The 18065-nt window shown below is 39.7% G+C and overlaps 1 protein-coding gene across 4 annotated transcripts in view; it reads left to right on the plus strand.

Annotated features, from left to right (window-relative positions):
• The first annotated feature begins 1428 nt into the window (after positions 1 to 1428).
• RYR2 (ryanodine receptor 2) overlaps positions 1429 to 18065 on the plus strand; it is a 379393-nt gene continuing 362756 nt past the window's right edge. For all 4 annotated transcript variants that reach the window (XM_058020341.1, XM_058020342.1, XM_058020343.1 and 1 more), the window contains exon 1: positions 1429 to 1531. In XM_058020341.1, the coding sequence (XP_057876324.1) occupies positions 1484 to 1531 (48 nt within the window). In that variant the 5' untranslated portion in view covers positions 1429 to 1483. The remainder of the gene's footprint in view (positions 1532 to 18065) is intronic.

An 18065-nucleotide genomic window follows, 5' to 3' on the forward strand; every position in this document is an offset into this window, starting at 1 on the left:
TTATCATTCTTTAAAAAAATATATTTTCCGTCAGTATTAATCTTGAGAGGTAAAAGTCACTTGAAGTCAGTAGTAACTGAAACCAGGATATTACAGAGGAAAAGCTTAAGCTGTCATAACTCTGGAGTTCATCTTCAGAACCTCTATATTAAACATTCGTACATTACTTGCTCTAGAGGTCTTATGGGTCATGACTGCTCTTGCAGTTTCCAATCTGTCAGAAGAACAGGTTTTCCACTGCTGGAAGTAATGATAAAATCTTACACTGCCGCACTTTTTCATGATGTCCTTGAACAGCATAAAGTTACAGATTATGGGTATAACTTCTCTAGAAGCACTTTTCACGTATTTTGCTATGCTAGCCACACAGTCTGTTTAGCAAAATAATTGTGATTTCATTATGTTTGCCCGTTTTGGTCCTTGAGAAGCCTTCTGCAGTTATACATCCCGCACACATTTCACTATGTCAATGATCCAGTGTTAATTTTACTCTTTTCTGAGATGGCCTGCTGTCCTCCCCTCAGGACCATTGCATTGCATTAACAGAGGCTCTCTGCCACACACTTGTTTCAGAGTGCTGTTGCTGTTCGTACTCTGGAGGCTCTCTGGCTTGCTAGACTTCTTTCTGGAGGCCAAGCATCCTCCCTGATGGACACAGGTGTCCTTGTAAAGGTATGATCTGCACAAATGCTCATGAAAGATGAGCTATTCCCTGTCAACCCCTGACTTCACCACATGGAAAACACATGGTAGCTATCCTTCAAGGAAATGGTATTTAAAAGCCTTACATTCGCCCCGGGTTAAGCTCACTCACGCGATGGTTCAAGTACAACACCCACTGAAGCCATGTTGTACCTTTCATCTCTTCTCCCCGACAGCACAGTCGGCTGCCAAAATAACTGGCTCGGAGCCGTTTAGCTCTCCCTCTCCCGAGGCATCTCTCACTGCAGCGCATCACGCCTAACTCCTGCGGGACAGCCGTGCCCAGGCAGGCACGGTGCCGGCCGGCCTTGCCCTGGCTCCCGCAGAGCGGAGGCAGCCCGGGGCTGGGGCCGTGCAGGTGACGGCGGGTCGGGCAGCGGCGCCGGGCAAGCCCCGAGCCGGGCGCAGCCGCCTCTCCGCGGAGCACCGACAAGGGGCGCTGGGCGGCGCCTTTGGAGTGCGGAGGGAGCGGGCTGCGGATCACCTGCAGCGGCGGGGGGGCCGGAGCTCCGCCTCCCCTCCTCCCCCGGTTAATCGCATCCCCCTCCCCGCGGCAGGCACAGGCAGCCGGGCAGCGTTGCCAACCTGCTGCAGGCGCACGGGCACCCGCACCCGCTCGCAGCCAGGGCCGGGCTGGGGCCGCCGGCTCCGCCGCCCTCGCACTTGCCCCAGCCCGGTGCGGCCGTGAGCCTCCTGCCGCCGGCCCGCGGGGAGCGACCGCCGCCGCCGCCCGCCCGGGCACCGGGAGCAGCGCCCGGCAGAAGGAGAGACAGGGGCAGCCATGGCTGAGGGGGGCGAGGGCGAGGACGAGATCCAGTTCCTGCGAACTGTAAGCGCCGCGCTTGCCTCCCTCACCTCCGCGCCGGGGCGGGCCGGGGCTGTGGGGGCGACGCCCGGACCGGCCGGGGTGGGAGCCGGGCGGGGGCAGCTTGGAGCGGGCTCCGGAGCCCCGGCCCCGTCCCTCTCCACCTGGCAGCGTGTGGCTCCGTGGCCGGGCGGGGGGCGAGAGCCGGGTGGCCGCGCCGGGAGGGGCGAGCGGCCGTGCTCGGCCCGGGCGGGAGCACCCGGGCAGCGTGAGGGCCGGGCGGGGTGAGGGCCGGGCGGGCGGGGGCGAGCGGCGCCTCCCCAGCAGCAGCAGCAGCAGCCCCTGTCCGCGCTGCCTCCCCAGCAGCAGCCCCGCTCCGCGCTGCCTTCCCGGCCGCGCTGTGTGCGCCTACTGCAGGGACTAACCGAGCAGCCGTCCCCAGCGCGAAAACTGCAATCACGCTCCCTTGGCAAAAATAGGCTTGGGGAAAAAACCCCACCTCTCTCACCCTGTCCCCTCCCCACGGAGGTTCCCACTAACTTGCAGGCGTTCTCCTCGCCGGGCACGGACTAATACGGCTTTTTCTGGCGTGCGCATCCTTTCGTTACTTCGGTCCAGAGCATGTTAAGGCGCTAGAGCGCTTCTTCCTTCCGTTTAATTAATGCATCGGGACTGCTGCATCTAATGCTTATCTGGATTATGTTTCTTCAAGCAATGCTTTTATTTATCTTCTCGGCCATCTCCCAAGTGCCTTTTATGTGCACAATCCTAGCAAGTTTACAGATAGGCATCTGCATCTAGAATGGGGGTGTATACAAACCGTGCCACAGTTTGAGGAAAAATTGCTGAGACATTTGTTAAGTAGAGCTGGAAACACTGAAACTGTAGGATAAAGCTTAACTTCCCTTTTATTTAGTACAGTCTGATTTAGAAAACGTTCACGTTCAGTGGCTTGTAAGAAAATACATCTAAATGGGGGTGGAAAGAAAGCAACATAGTGTATGTGAAACATATTCATGTGCTGTTTGTGGCATGAAGAATCCTGGTTCTCAGTTGTCTTCCATTTCTATCAGAAACCGCACAATAGTACATGTATACCTTGGTGTTAATTTTTTTTATTTGTTTGAGGATTCTTAGAAAATCTGATTTTACAGAAAATACAGCTGTTACGCAACATTGTCACGAAGATCGGCAACTTTTTTTTCCTGTCAGCATTATGTGACTTGTATTGTAGTGTTGCCTAACACCTAAAGACAAAACAGAAAAATATTTCTGTGAAAGAAAATTTGTCATAAAATTTGTCATCTAAATTTACGGGCGTTTTTACTTTTCACTGGTAAAGATTTTTGGAAGACTTGTACCATGGCAGCCTTACTGCAGGCGTGAATGTTAAGCTTAGTTCATGTTATCTGAATGCTTAATAGGGAAGGAGAAGCATTGAGCATGCTAATACAGCTCAGCACATCTACAGTGATGTTAAACTCCAGCACCTGACAGCAGCAGCATGTTATGTAAAACAGCACTCCTGATAATGTGTGTCAGGCTTGATACAGATTTGGCAGACCCAGTCTTAGATAATACTTGAAAATGTTTAGCATGTTTCACCAGTGGTAAAATGACCTTGAATATGGTAAACTGAGGCTTTGGGGAGGCATGTTGTGTAGTTTAATCAAAAAGGCCTGAGAAACCCATATAATCTGTAGGGGTGTGTAAGCAGTGATTTTTACTCTTCTTTTCCTTCCACCTTGTCCAAGGTATGAGCATTACTTGGAAAAGTCAGTGCTTTTTTTTTTTTTTATGTACTCTTCCACTTTTATTGTTCGAAGGCTTGGATTAGTGGTCTCTAAAGCTATTAGATGTGAGCAACTTTCTGCATGCCATTGGTAGAAAGCATTGGAAGTTTGATATTGCCCTGGTAATTACTGCAGCTTTTCTTTTTATTTATTATTAAAATACTGATTAGGGACAGATGGATTCATAAATGTTTTGTAGGTAAACGAGAACTTTTCAAATAACACTGTATGCAAGCAAAAGCATTCTGTGCTTTCAATACTTTGAGAATGACATCTGTAGGCCTACTACATGTAAACAGTGCTCTTCATATTTTCTTTTTTTGGTGGGACCTGACAAACTTCCTAAAATCTTTAGAGTCTATCTGGAATGTAAACACTGTATTTTTTAATGTTTAAAATTGCACATGAGATTATACTCTATTAAAAATGCCCTTTATTTGCATGAAGCTACTAAACTGAATTTGTATTTTTGCCACATGTTTATTGGAAATTTCGATTTTTCTCTCTTCTTCACACATTCCTATATGTCTAATGATTCCTCCTCTTTACTTGCTTCTTTGTTTTGGTAAAGTGGCATTAAGCATTAGCTCCTGCAAATTCTGCTGTCTAGGATAGATTTTTGATTCTTTTGGTTATAATTTGAGTTTGGTATGTCATTTCTGAGACATGAACACAACCTATTAATGCCCTGTATTTCTGGAAGCATCAGAGCTTACACTGTTTGGGACAACCTTGGACAGACTGGAGCTCAGCTCTGTGTTGCTCGGTTCTCCTCAAGGAGCGCTTCTGTAGTCCTGTAAATTACTTGCTTCTCTGGAAACAGGGATCTCCCTCATTAGTTTGCCAAATGCTGCAGGTGGAGGTGACCTTGTATTATGTGTGGCCTTTTTTAGGCTTGGATATCCATTCTCCTGACTTCTCCCATGGAATAAACACGTACTGTGCAGGAGAAGCGAAGGTTAACAAGTATCCTGCTGTGTGTTTATTAGTTGTGTGTCCAGGCAGGACCTCTTCCCTGTAGGGGAATTTGTTTTTTGTTTTGTAGTACTTGAAAGATCAAGGGTATATAGATTTCACTGTTTGGTCTTTACAGTGAAGAATCTAAAATATTCATAATTAATACAGAAATCACCTGGTTTTTATTTGTTTGGTTTTATTTTTATTAGGATGTGTAATTTGAGGAGGGTGAAAACAATTCCAAGTTCCAGGAGAAAACAGAAAATATTTTCCCCTAAATGCATAGGCTCCTTCCTTAATATACACGTACAAGGACTGTTTTTTGTGACACAGAACGCCCAGAAGGGAAGGCCTTTGCAAGAAAAGGGGTAGCAAGCTGGTGAGAGGATTAAAACCAATTGCAAGATTTCAAAAAAATAGTGCTTATATTTGTCCCTTATATTTTTTAAAGGTGTCCTGACTTTCAGGAGCAAGATGTACCTAAAAGTGATGGGAAACGTGTAATTTAGCTATTTGATCTTGTGATGTTCCTGATGCCAGTTTGGTTTTCTAGAGTTGTGGAGTTTCTTAAATTAGAGGCAGGTCTGCTTTTAGCTGTTTATGGTAGGAGACACCAACAGGACATGCTGAAGTAGGGCTGACAGGGTTATGTTTTTTTTCACTGTCTTCTGAGACAGTGATGACTACCATGCCTGTCAGGAATCAGAGGCGTAATCAGCGTGAGCAGCACATGTTCCCCAGGACTGATGGAGTCATCGTCTCTTTCCATCTCTTTTTTTTTTTTTTTCTTTAAAGGTTTGAATGCTAGCATTCTATGTTGCACTCTCTTCTAATGCCTTTTTCAAATTTTTTAAATTAGCTTGCAGTAAAACAGAACCTCTTGCTTGTGTGAATGTATTCTCTGGTGTTTTATTTTCTACATGGAATTAATAGTTCTGAGTGTTACTGCCAGTGGAAAGTGTAAGTGTGCTTTGCAATGCTGGAAGAGTAGTTTGAAACAAATTTAAACATTACTTATTATTCCTGTTTGACATGCAAAAGATTTTTATTCACTCAATGCTGGGTTTTAGAATGAAGTTTATGGCAGAGAAGTTTGAAATGAAGAATGCTGTGTTCACATTTCAAGGACAGCAGTTCTGTGATTTCAGAGTCTCTTCTGTTCCAGATAATTCTCATTTGAGCAGCATTTAAACAATGTGTGCCACTTTATATCTGACTAAAAGTTGTACACTTACATGCCATCCTACATGAAGATTCTGTGGAATTAGAGGACATGAAAGGAACCAGAAGAAACAAGATCTGAAGATTATTTTAAGAGACGTAACTCAACAGTAGAAGAATTATGCAAGTCTCTCAGTGAAACAGAAAAGAAAAAAAAAGTGGTGCTTTTTTTTTAAAAATCCCTCACTGCTTTTTATGTGCTGCTTATCTTTTAAAGGGGTTTATCAAAATATGTGAGATACTGGTAGCTGCAGTCATCAAACATACAATTGTCAGAATGCACAAAAAGAAAATGCTCAAAAGCAATCTTGGCTATTAGAAGCTATTTTAGAATTAAAATATGCCAAAACCCACTTTGGAAATCCTTTGTTTATTTAAAAAAGTGTTTCTTGTACTTGTCAGTATGTGACTTTTGAAGATACACCAGGGACTGGCACAAGAGACCACTGTTTAACAGCTCATGTGAGGGATGGCGTGGCTGAGATTGCAGCATTTGTACCTTCCTCTCTAAGGCACTGCACTGCAGTACAGATACTGAATATGATCTCAAATTCTATTTTGGAATTGAGCTGGACAGCTTGTTTGTAGTGAAGGGGTTTTAGCTAGGACATGCAGTCCATTTCTTTTTTGGAGATTACATGTGAACCTTTCAGGTATAATTTTTTTTTATTCCAAAATCGGTTGCTAAACATTTTATGCCACGTTTAAGATTATATTAGTGGATGAAATCACTTGTCTAGTGCGTGTACTGTCTTGTCCCATGTTCTGCATCTGGAAGTTGTCTGTATTTGATGTGTGAGAAGGCAGCTGGGGAAACTCTGTAGCTAATAGTTGGTCCACCAGGGAAGCTTCTTGATAGCCCTGTGAGTTGGCTGACTGATATTCTGAGAGATGGAGTTGCATTTCCTGTCAGAGTCTGAAGATGTTTTGATGCATTCTGCTTTTTGGAATTGTGAAGACCTGAGGAAAATCCATCATAGGAACTTAAAATGTGGACAGACTGTAAAGAGAGAATACCACTTATTTCTGACCCAAGATTTAGGATGGGCATGAGAGCTGTGTCTGACTTGTACTCCCCTATTTATGTGCTATATTATTACAGGAATATTTTAAAGGTGGATTTTCCTCTTAAATGCTGTGTGCAAAGTGCACAGGATGATTCTAATTCAAGAAAATAAGCCAATCTTTCTTTAGCAGGGATATGGATTTATTGAAGTATTTCTCTGAATCAAGGTAGAAAATTGGAAGCTGTGTGGAGAAGTACTGACAGTGGACTGACCTCAGGAAGTATGTGAATTAAACTAAAAAGACAGAAATATTTTTCTTCTGATTTTTGATTCATGTTGAAAATCTGTATTAGTTTTGGTATTGTTTTCTGAATTACCCCTATGCTTTTGCTTAAATTTCCTGATCTGACTGAAATGAAGCTTTGTGTGGATGTCAGAAGGAAAATCAAGAAGTGCATATATTCTTATACTTCCTTATAAAACTTCAGTGATGTAAATTTCTTTCATTTGGTATTGATACATCAATAACTGAACTGTAAAATGACCACATTTTACCAGGGCGATTGAAATAATTTGAACTTCTTACTGTGTTTGTTTGACACAGCTGTACTCTGGAATTTCTCCCAGTAGCAAAGTTAGGATAGCCTGGCATCATTTTCAGTCTGCAGTTTGTATTCTGCTAGACCTGTTTTGCAGGTGTATGGCACTTCTGCCATGTGTGGCTGTGTTGTCTGTACCACTCTGGAAATGGAGGGCCTCTGTGTCTGCCTGATGCATCTCAGTGGCTGAGGAAAGGCATAAAGGAATTAGTTTTGATAACAGTTTCGGCCCTTTTTTATAGGCACCAACAGCAATATGGAACTTACTGCAATATCCTGTGACCATCAGAGGCACAGCTGTGGTACTTCTTTGTTCTCCTTGTAAGAAATAGAGCAGCTTAAGGGCACTGCCTGCACCATCACAAGAGGTCACCCCAGTTTCCTAACAAAGACTAGCAACAGCTCCCATGTGGTTTTAGTGCAGTGTAGTTTTATACTGTAGTCCCTTGTTATTAAGTGTGAGATTCATTAACTAATTATGGATTCAGTTGTTGAAGAACTTTTTTTTTTTGTTTTTTTTTTTTTTTTTTTTAACCTAATAACCACAGAGCAACTTGTGAGGTGAAGGGCTTAAACTCTTCAAATGTGTTGCTGCTTCTTGAGCCCAGTGATGTTACTCAGCTGCTATAGGTTGGAACAAATGTTTTTGAGGCATGTGATTTAGTAGAAGCTTTTCATAGCTTCTCAGCATTGCTAAATAAAAACAAAGTGGTGTCTAAAGGCCTTCTGTTAGTAAAGGGAAAGATATGATAGGTAAGGTGTCATAACATGAACTTATATGTTAACTTACGTGACAGCTGCAATTCCTCTGTAAATGTAGTGCTCAAATGGTCAGATTTAAAGTAGATGTGTTTATAAGAAGATTTGCACTAGCAGCTACATAAAATTGTAAATAAAAAGATGATGTCGTTCCTTCAGTGTTGTGGTGTACTTTAATGTTTATCATAGTCAGGAATGACTTCCTTATAACTGTCATGTACTTGAAAAAAAGTATAAGTATATTAGACTTCCTAGAGGGACTTTGGCAAAAATCAACAAGGTACCATTCTGTAAGATGCATGGGTCAGTTAATTTTTAACGTGGATGACATTTTGGTTCAGGACAAGTTTTTTTGTCACTGAGTTGGAGTGATGAGATCATTGTGTTTTGTGAGACGGCTTCCCAGAGGATTTGAGTAATAATGCTGCATCACAACAGACCTGTGTTACCTAGTTGTGTTTTACTTGACTGTGGGAAATAATATCTGAAGGATATTAGCTAGCAGAACCAAATGTCAAACACTGGCATGTCTTATCTCGCTACTGCTCTGAAAGCCTCTCTGGAATTCTGATGTGAAAACTGGGTGCACTGAATTTGAAGTATATCTCTGCTTAAATCCTTTTTTCAAAGGAATGATGAAAGAAAGCAACACAAAATTTGCATTGGCTGTCTGTGAGTTTTCCTGGAGGTTGCCAGAATGTGGAGTTGTATTAATGGAATCAAGCCAGAAATGGCTGTCTCTTACAGCTATATTTCTTCATTTTAAACCAGGCAAAGCTGGAAAAAACAAGTACCTGGGATTTGTGTGGGATGCATTCTTTGGCTTCAGAAACAGGAATATATTTTCCTTTGCTGAATGTGCCACACAATTCCCGTGGTGTATGAACATCTTCATTCCTGTGATGGGCAAGCAGAACTCCTTGTATATAAATTTAGGTGGAGGAATGAATGGAATTTTTAGAGTTTTCAGAGTAAGCCTAGGCAATTGGATAGATCTGCAGTAAGACTCAGTAAACTTCTGGATGTAGGATCCATTCACTGGTAACTGATCCTCATTGTACATCAGGCATGTAGCCATGCTGATAAACATTTGAACATCACCTACTGTGTGTTTATTTCCTAGCTGTGAAACTGGGAAATAATTTAGTTAGAACTAACATGCTAAGCACAAGCCAGATTGTTAAAACTTTCTCTGCAGACACGTGGTCTTCATCCTAAGGCTGCCTTTGTGAAAGCATTTGGTTCCAATGGGGACAGAAGCAACCTAAATATCTGTACAGATAGATAAGAATTCCTAGCCCTGCAACAGTCACAAGAATTCTGTGTGCTCCTAACACTGTGGATTTGCCAAAAAATAAGTGTCAATCTTGCGACTTCATATTTTTGTCTATTTTCTGCCCATTTATGAAGTGGATTTTGCAATGCTAATGCATAGATAGTTATGTGTGTTTGTAGTCTTTATGGCAAGTACCAGGGAGATAGAATGCATATTCCCTTTTCCATGCAAGTGGAAAGTAAAAAAAAATCAGTATGTGATGCAGGGAAATACTCAGTAAGTTCTCTCCATCCCCATTTCTTTCTTTCTTCTGGTGTTACGGATAACTTAATAGCTCTTTGTTGCTTAAGAGTTGGATTAATCTTCTCTTAAAAGCCTGTATTAAATAAATGTGGTTTTTGGTTTTTTTGCTCTACCCCAGCTAACACAGAAAGCAAAGGTTCATTCTGTGCCATGCCAAGTCTGCTGGGCTTTGACTTTGTGCCACACCAGCTCCACCAAGCTCTGCTGGGCTCAGCTGCCTGTGTCTGCAGTGTGCCTAGTCTATTGTAGTCTTGGAATTATGTAGTCTTGGGTCCTTCAGAAAAGCTTATGAGTGAAAGAAAAACCACTAGTCCACTATTTAGTAATTGCAGGAGGGTGATAGCTACACAGGTAAATCCAGGTAACTCAAATGTCATCATTGTTAACTGAATTTCAGTAGGGTAAGCTTGTAAATTAATGAGTCAATACCCCAAGATGTTTTTCAGTTGGTCTTTACATGATGGTCTGACTGCCTGATCAGATATGTCAGCGTTATTATTTAGTCTTTAATGACTTCTAATGCGTCTCATATAATGAATTATGTATTTAAAGAGTTACTACTTTTGCTAGTCGTACGTCAATGGCAGAAGAATCAATGGAGGCCTGGTCTTCATTTTGATCTGACCAGGGTTCTTGTAAAAATATCCTATAAATTTTCTTTGATTTGAGAAGGTTCCTGAAATCCTACAGAAGAAACATTGCATTTTTGGATTGTTTCAGAATATCTTAATGTTATGCCTCCAAGTCCATTTCTGGAATCTGTTAGCAGTATCATTTACAAGAAGGGTACTGTGTTTGTTCTCTGCCCTATCTTCTGGTTCATTTTAACTTGCTTTTCTTTGGAGTTTCAAGGTCTGAGTCCAAAACTTTGTTTAATCCCTGTCACTTTTCCTTGGTCTTGTCAGAGCCACTGAGATCCTTCTCTTCCAGTATTGGGTTTGATGGCTCTTCCTGATTTTAAGTGTGGCACAGCTTCAACCTAAGCCTGTGGTAGGACTTGCTATTGTGTATAGTTATGAATTTAAGAATTTATTCAAAATCATAGAAAGTTATGTGGGTTTTGTGTTTTTTTTTTTTTTTTTTTTGTTTTTTTTTTTTTTTTTTTTAAGGGATCTCTTAGATTTGGAATTTCTTTCTATCTTCTTTTTTTCTTTTTAATTTTACTCTTGGCCTGACAAAGGTCAAGGTTTTGTTCTTTTGTTCTCTCAGAAAAAGAAAACAAGTATTTTAAAATCTCTCAGAACAAGAAAATAAGTGTTTTAAAAATGTCACACAAAGTTTACTACGATATCATAAATTATCACAAGAATTTCAGTAAAATGTATTCAGAACATCATTTATCTTGATGTATGATTAGTTTGCATTTTCTTTCTCTATTCCTTTGCATGCCTCACCCCTGGAAAGCTTCATCTTACTGAACTGAAAGACTCTGAAATCTTCAATTTCAACTGAATATAATTTGTTTAGAAAGGGAGAGGGATGGAGTGTAGGAGGGAAGGATGCCATAATTTGCAGGTGAGCTTTGTCATCCTTTTGAGAGGCATAGTTTGTTGCCTGGCTTTTCAGGAAAAAAAAAAAAAAGAAAAAACCAACAAACCAGCTTATGCATAGAAAGTGTTATTCAAGTTTAGATGCAAAAAGAAACACTTCAATTTTCCATGAGTGGGAGGTGAAAAATGAGCAATTAGGTAGTGAGAATTAGATTTTCATGTTCCTAAAGGTGAATGGAGGTATCTTTTTCCAGGTGAGATGTGTTGCTCAGTTCAGCAAAATACTGTATAACTGCATTTTAAAATACTGGAATATTTACACTTGTTTATTGACTTCAAGCAGCTGAAAGCATATTTGATTTTTTTTCACCCATCTGACCTTGGAATTCTCATACCTCGTTTAATCTACTGAAAATTAAATGGATGTGGTTTAAAGGTATATCAAGTTGCAACATAGACATATTATGTTGAAAATGTTACAAGCATCACTTTATTCTGATTATGTCAGAAGTAATGTATTGCTGTTTTTTCTTTTGAAATTTCTGATTGGATTCTATCTCATAATTTGTATGTCAGCTGCAATTGCAGCTGAATTTTCTGAATTTTTTCCTTTCTTATACTAGAAATCTGTTACTGAAGCAGAATTAGATGCATTCTGTTTTATGCCCATTTTTTATTCTGCTTTCTGCTCTACAGTTTATTTTTCTCTTGACAAGCTGTAAAGATAAAAGAACATCAGTGACAATATTTTTCCCTTCAAAACCAGCTTGTTTTGGGGGTCTGTCCCTCAGACTTGATAAATCAGCTCCACACATCCTGTGCCTGACTTATGGAATAGTTTACTCTGGCCCTCTGCACAAAGGTACTTTCTGCTGATGCTAGGAAAACCTCGAGGTGAGAGTTACTGTATCAGTTTTCTGAGGCTGTAATCCTGTAAAGTAATCCAATTAAAATGGTGGATGAGAAGTGCTCAACCTTCCCAACTCGATGGGGGACATTTATTTCTTATGCATGGCATTTGCACTTCTGTTTACACAGGAAGGCCTTGCTGCACTTTTTTGATTTACTAACAAAATAAACTAACGTGGGTCAGAACACATATTCAATGAAGGAATGAGGTTAATTGGTGGTGAACTGTGCGGGTTTATCTGTGCTAACAAAATTACTTCTTCATGTACCTCTATAACTTCTGTTGATGAGTGAGTTTTTTTTTATGATGATTTATGTCTGTTACAGAGTTACAGTTTGACAATTGGAACCACATCTAGAGCTTGGGAAGCGCACTTTGTTGTAGTAAGTTCTTACTCAAAAGTTACGGTTTGCTATTAGTGGTTGTACCCTAGTAATTTGTTTTATTGGGAGGGGCAGAGAAACAAGGAGTTCTGTGAATGAAATGAGTTTGTAACCTTACTGTACACCTTTCAATTACAGAGTAATCAGCTGAAAAAAATAATTATATTCCTTTCAAAATTTCTAGCTGGATCTCGTTTTCCTTGCCTAAGGAATAAATCTTTTAAATGAAAGAAATACATAAAACAGGCAGATTGGTATAACAGGTTGTTAAAGGTTATTCTATTAACAAAAGTCTGGAAGAAAATACTTATGGCACAAATACACTTTTTGGCTAAAAGCCTAAAAACAAATCCTGTATTAGAAGACTGCTTCAAATAAAAACCTGTCTCTCTTACCTCTTGCTTAAATGATACTGGAAATCAAATGTAAATTAATTGATTTTAGTATGTTGTCTAGCAGAATAATCTACTCTTCATCTGTTAAACATTCCAATGAATGTTTAAAAGAAAATGATTTGTTGATCTATGACTGTGATGTCTCTGTATGGCCATGTATGTTTTTTATAAGTCTGGTTCTGTTCTCACTGATGTTTATGTCAAACCTCCTCTAGATTTGAACCAGAGCTAAATCATACACTAATTGTGTTGTGTGCTGTTGTATGTAATGGCCTAAATGTGTTGAATTCTTCTCCTTGTCTGCTATTTTAACACAATTAATATTCATCTTCCTTAGGTGCCAGAAGTGTATGACCTGGCTTTTCCAAAATTAGTTTAAAATTGTATGCATGTTGCTAACTGTCTGTCAAAATATTTGCATCTAATGGTTAATTGTTCCAATTGTGCCACTCAGATATATCATCTTGTCCAATTCAGTAAAGATAATAATCCCTCATGTGCTTCTCTTTTCTAAGAAGAAAGTTAGGTTTTTCTTTTTCTACAAATCTCCCTGATGTCTTTGTTAAGAAGATAAATATTCTTGCAGAGTTGCATTTGCATGTTTTTTTTGTTAAGAGTGTGCTTTTGCTGTGTCCAGCATAAATTTTATTATGTCCACCATGGACCCTGAAGTCAACTCTAACCTGAATTTGAGGTTACAAATACTGTTTCATTTTCTCAGGAAGTTATCTATGCTGGGGGTATACTGCTTTTTAGGTACTAGATACATGCAAAAATGCTGCTTCTTACTATTTATTTTTTACACTTTCAATGTCATATTTTAATTAATACCTTTAAAAAATATTTCTTTTTACTAGGTCTGTATTACAAGGTTGTGAGATCTGTTTGTCTTGAAGCATTTACCACTGCAATTACTTCTGTTTAGTTACTGAGAAAAGTATCAATTATACTTCAAAGTAAGAAATTATCTTGTCACAAAGTTTCTGAAACATCAGCAGTGCACCTGTGGTTTTTATTTGGTGTCTGCAAGCCTAAGGAAAGTCCATTTTAGGAATATCAGCACTTTGTGGAGCTGAGCTCTTGCTGTGCAGCATTGCTTTTTCAGCCTCATGTATTAACTATGGCAGTGGCGAAATAGCTAAAATTATGTGCACTTTCAAATTCATTGTAGAGATCAGGTAAACATTAAAATGCATCTGCTAGTTTTCTGAGTTCATCTGAGTGATTTGCCTTGCACTTGGATTGGAGTAGAATAGGTAATGAAAAAATATATAGGCATAGGAATATGCCTTCTGCTCACATTTGTCTAATCTGCCTGGTCCAGCACTTGAGCTCTTGTCTTCCAGTAAAACTGCAAGGTTTAAGTGGAAAGAACTTCAACCACTTTTCTTGATTGCACATGGTTTGCATGGCAGTATCTGGTAACAGACCATTTCCAGCTTCTATCCTGCTGAAATAGTCTGTGAGTTTCTTCATATTTACTAGTTTTTCCATTCACATAACCAAACTTCCTGTGAACCCTTGCATATGTTTTATTCTATAGTTTCCAGCTATCTTGTTCAGAGACTTCTATCAGAAGCTAATTACTCCAAACTGGCGTGGTCTCATGACTGTGCTTACTTGAAATGCTGTATAGCAGTTTGTGGTGGTTTTTTTTCTTTTCACCTTAAACGCTGGAGTTAATTTTGTCAGAGTTAAGAGAACAGTGATACTTGTATGAAAATGTGCCTTGTTTTCTCTTCTGGTTTTGTTGGTGCTTTTTGATTTGTGTATGGGGTTTTCGGAATCTTTTTTTGTGTCTAAAGTAACTCATGTCTGGAATTAAAACTTTTCTTTCTAAAACATGTATTTCTTTCATTGTGAAGAGCTGGAGTGGTGAGCTCAAAATGGTAGCATTTTGTCTTGAAGAGGATGATCTTGCGAAAAATTGAGGCATGTATAAACAACCTCTTGCTACAAACTGACCTACATTCTTTTCTTCTTCTAACCCAACTCTTGCTGAAGTAAAGGTTAATATATTTCTCGCTTTAAATTTAACATTTGTTTAAAGTGTAATATATTTTCATAATAAAGATTTTATGCCCTAAAGAGATGAGAACATTGTCTCTTAAACTCATAGTAGTTTTATAATTTAACAAATATAGCTTTCTTTTTTTTTTCCCTTCAGGGTGGAAAGCAAGTTCTAGTCTGTAATTTGTGTTTCTCGGTAAGGAGCTACAGCATAGTAAAATCATAATGACTACATTTTTTTAAGACTGGTCATGTTTTTCTGAAAGCTGTACTAAATCTTTCTATTCTCTGACATCAGTTTGGGTCAGAGAATAGAAAAGAATTTGGGTGTACTTTGATACTACAGGTCTAGAAGGTAGCCCAAAATACCTACTTTTCCCACACCTTATGAGGTGAGCGAGATCTTGTTACAGAAGAGAGTTATGTCACTCCACTCAATCCTGCAGGATGGAAAACAGATCAGAATTGGACTACACAGATTTAGTGCTGACTTCCAGGAGGAATTTATCCCCCATTTTCTTTTAATTGCAGTAGCTTCAAACTTCTCATCAGGAAGAGAAAGCTCATCAGGAATGGATTGTGCTTCTCCCATGCAACCCTCTGGTCTATGGAAGGCAGTTTTGTCAGGTTCAGCTGGAAACATGAACCTTTTACTTCAACTCTTAACAGAAGCTCCTGAGTTCACAACTCCTGGTGGCCAAGGATTTTTTTTCCCCTGGCTGTACAAGAGAATTCAAATGAGACAATGAGTAGTGTTAGAATTCACTAGATTTTCGTTGTGTAACTTTGTTTACATCAATAGTAATTCTCTTAATATCCAGTCTAGGGATGGTGGCTCCTGCTCTTAGCTGTCCTTTGCCTGTTTTGTTTTCAGATTCGTAAATTGTGCCAAGGACTGGATTTTTAATGCCGTATGTTGAAATAGTTTTACCGAGTAGTAGAGGCAAGGAACATACAAAAGCCAGAGCATTGTGATGAGCCCAATGCTGCAGGATGTTGGTAATTGTAGGGAGGCACATTCCTAGCTGAAGTTAGCGCAGAGTCCATCATGAGCTTTTGACAGTCAGAGATGTGTCAATTCAAAATTTTGTAATTGATGCAGCACAATGTGGTGCTCATGAGCTGATTCTGGATGTTGACAGAAGGTGCTGTTAGGAGATTTGGAGATGATCCAGGGGACAAACAGTATTAGTAGAGATTAGCTGGCAGAGGTATCACTCCCACCTCTTTGGTCAACTTGACATCTGTGAAACTGTGGTACAGCTTGCAATGCAAGAACCTGTATTGGTCCAAGCAAGATGTCATGAAATGTCTATGACATTGTGTACTGAGCCCTATAACATGACTATAGGACTTTCTCATAATGCATAAAAGTACCATTTTAGAAAAACTTAATTAAGAAAAGTTGTTCACATGCAGAATTGAATTGGTCAGCGATTAGAGTACTCTTACAGGGTCAGAATTCCAATTTTCAGTCCATATCTACCCTGTTCCAGCTCTGGACATTGGAGTGAATTACAAAACCTCTTGACACATGACTTTTCTTTATTTTCCGGAAACAACACCTAGAAAGCCACAAAAATGTGAGTATTTCTCATTAGGAGGTTAACTACATTTTTTTTTAAGAGCAGTAGCTAACTGCTATATATATCCTCAGAAGAGACTTTGTTAGGAGAAGAAAAAGATTACAGGAAAGAACATTTAGAAAATGCAAAATATGTATGTGAAATATTTTGTCACTATTAGAGAAATGAAAAGGCACAATTAATCTGATGGCCACAATGAATAAGCAGAATTATTTCTGCAAATATATAAATAAGAAGATAGAAAATTTAAAGTGTTTAAGTCAGCTTTGATTTGAGAGAAATAAATGTCGGAGTGTCTTTTGCAGAGAAATATTTGGAGTCTTCAGATAGTTGCAGATACATTGCATCACTTTGCATTTGCAAAGCTGGATTTTCTTCCGCTGTTTGAATGGTCTAAGTCCAGTCTATGAGTTGTCACAATCTGACTTTTAACCTGAAGCAGGGAAGTTTCATGTTTTGGGTTCTAAACTGAAGCAATATTTTTGTCAGTTTCCTCGGTAAGGATGAGGTCCCTAAGCTGTCAGACAAGCTGTAACAAATCTGGCTTTGTTTGGCACTGTTTCAGTGCCTGACGTGATACTAAGACAAGTACTAAAACATTAAAACATCTTCATGAGATGTTTTACTGTTTCTTGCATGGTGCTGTCCTGGTTGACCAAGCAACCAAGTGGGAGTGATGTGATTTGCTAGTGCAGATGACCTGCTTGTGGTTTAACCCAAATTTGACTTATTTTTGCTCAAAGAGTCCTGTTGGTAGTCACTTAAAATAGCACAAGTTGCTTGTGATTTCTCTACATTCATGTCTCTGCTGCACAATGGGAGCTCTTAAATAGTCATGTTAGAGATAGTTATGTTGAAAGAACTTGAATTTTCTGTCTAGAAATAGGTTCTCAGTGTTTAAGAGACTGATACACCGAAATTGTTGATGAGTGGTGCTGGCACAAAACACTAATTTTCATTTGAGGTTTGTCTTGCCAAAAGAGCTCTGGCTTTGTTGGACTCTTGACTGCTTGTGTGGGTGTGTATGTGTTTATGAGTATGGGTGAAAGTACATGAATGTTTCTTCTGTGCATTTTCCTGTGTTTAATGTCAATAGGAATCTTGAAATAACTTAAACCATTGTCAGAAGGCCCAATCTGTAGTGGAAGATCTGCTGTGGTTTCAGATTTGTACTTGTCACCTGTTAGTTTGATAAGAGATAATATATGCATATGGAAAAAACCAATTTTCCATGTAACATTGGTATTTTAATTCTGAAACACTTCTTGTATTTGTCTCTTAGTTGTTTAACCTGTAAGTTTGAAGTAGTGCATGCTACCTTAAATTAGTAATGAAAGTTTATCTGAAGGAAATGAATTTCAGGACAGAATTTGAATAAAGAGAACCAATTGTAGTGTTTTTCTTAAATAATTCAGTACAGGTAGGTTGCATGAGAGGAGAGCAATAGATATCTTTCTTAATGGGACAAAACATGAAGAGCTGTGATGTATATTCAGTTATCAGAGGAAAGACCACAGCAGTTGGATAAAAGAGGAAACAAGGCACAAAATTAATTACTGTTATTGATTGCATTTTGTAGTGCCTGGAGGGCTCAGCTGAGGCAAGGGTGCCACGGTGCTACTGCACAAATGTGCAGCGTGTCACAATTCCTGCCTCAGAGAGCAGAGGAATGCTGAGATGAGACCAAGGGACAGGGAAATGAAGTAGTGTGCCCAGGAACACTGAGGATATCTTGGGGTTCATTCCCATCTCCTCTGGATTCCTGGTGAATTCGAATATGGAGAATTGGAGGGCTGTGCCTTTGAAGATGAGAGCATACAATGCAGACATTATGTGGGAGGATACTGGAAGTCAGCGTGGAGAGTCAAG

The sequence above is a fragment of the Melospiza georgiana genome, chromosome 3, assembly GCF_028018845.1.
Source record: "Melospiza georgiana isolate bMelGeo1 chromosome 3, bMelGeo1.pri, whole genome shotgun sequence".
Classification (NCBI taxonomy): domain Eukaryota; kingdom Metazoa; phylum Chordata; class Aves; order Passeriformes; family Passerellidae; genus Melospiza; species Melospiza georgiana.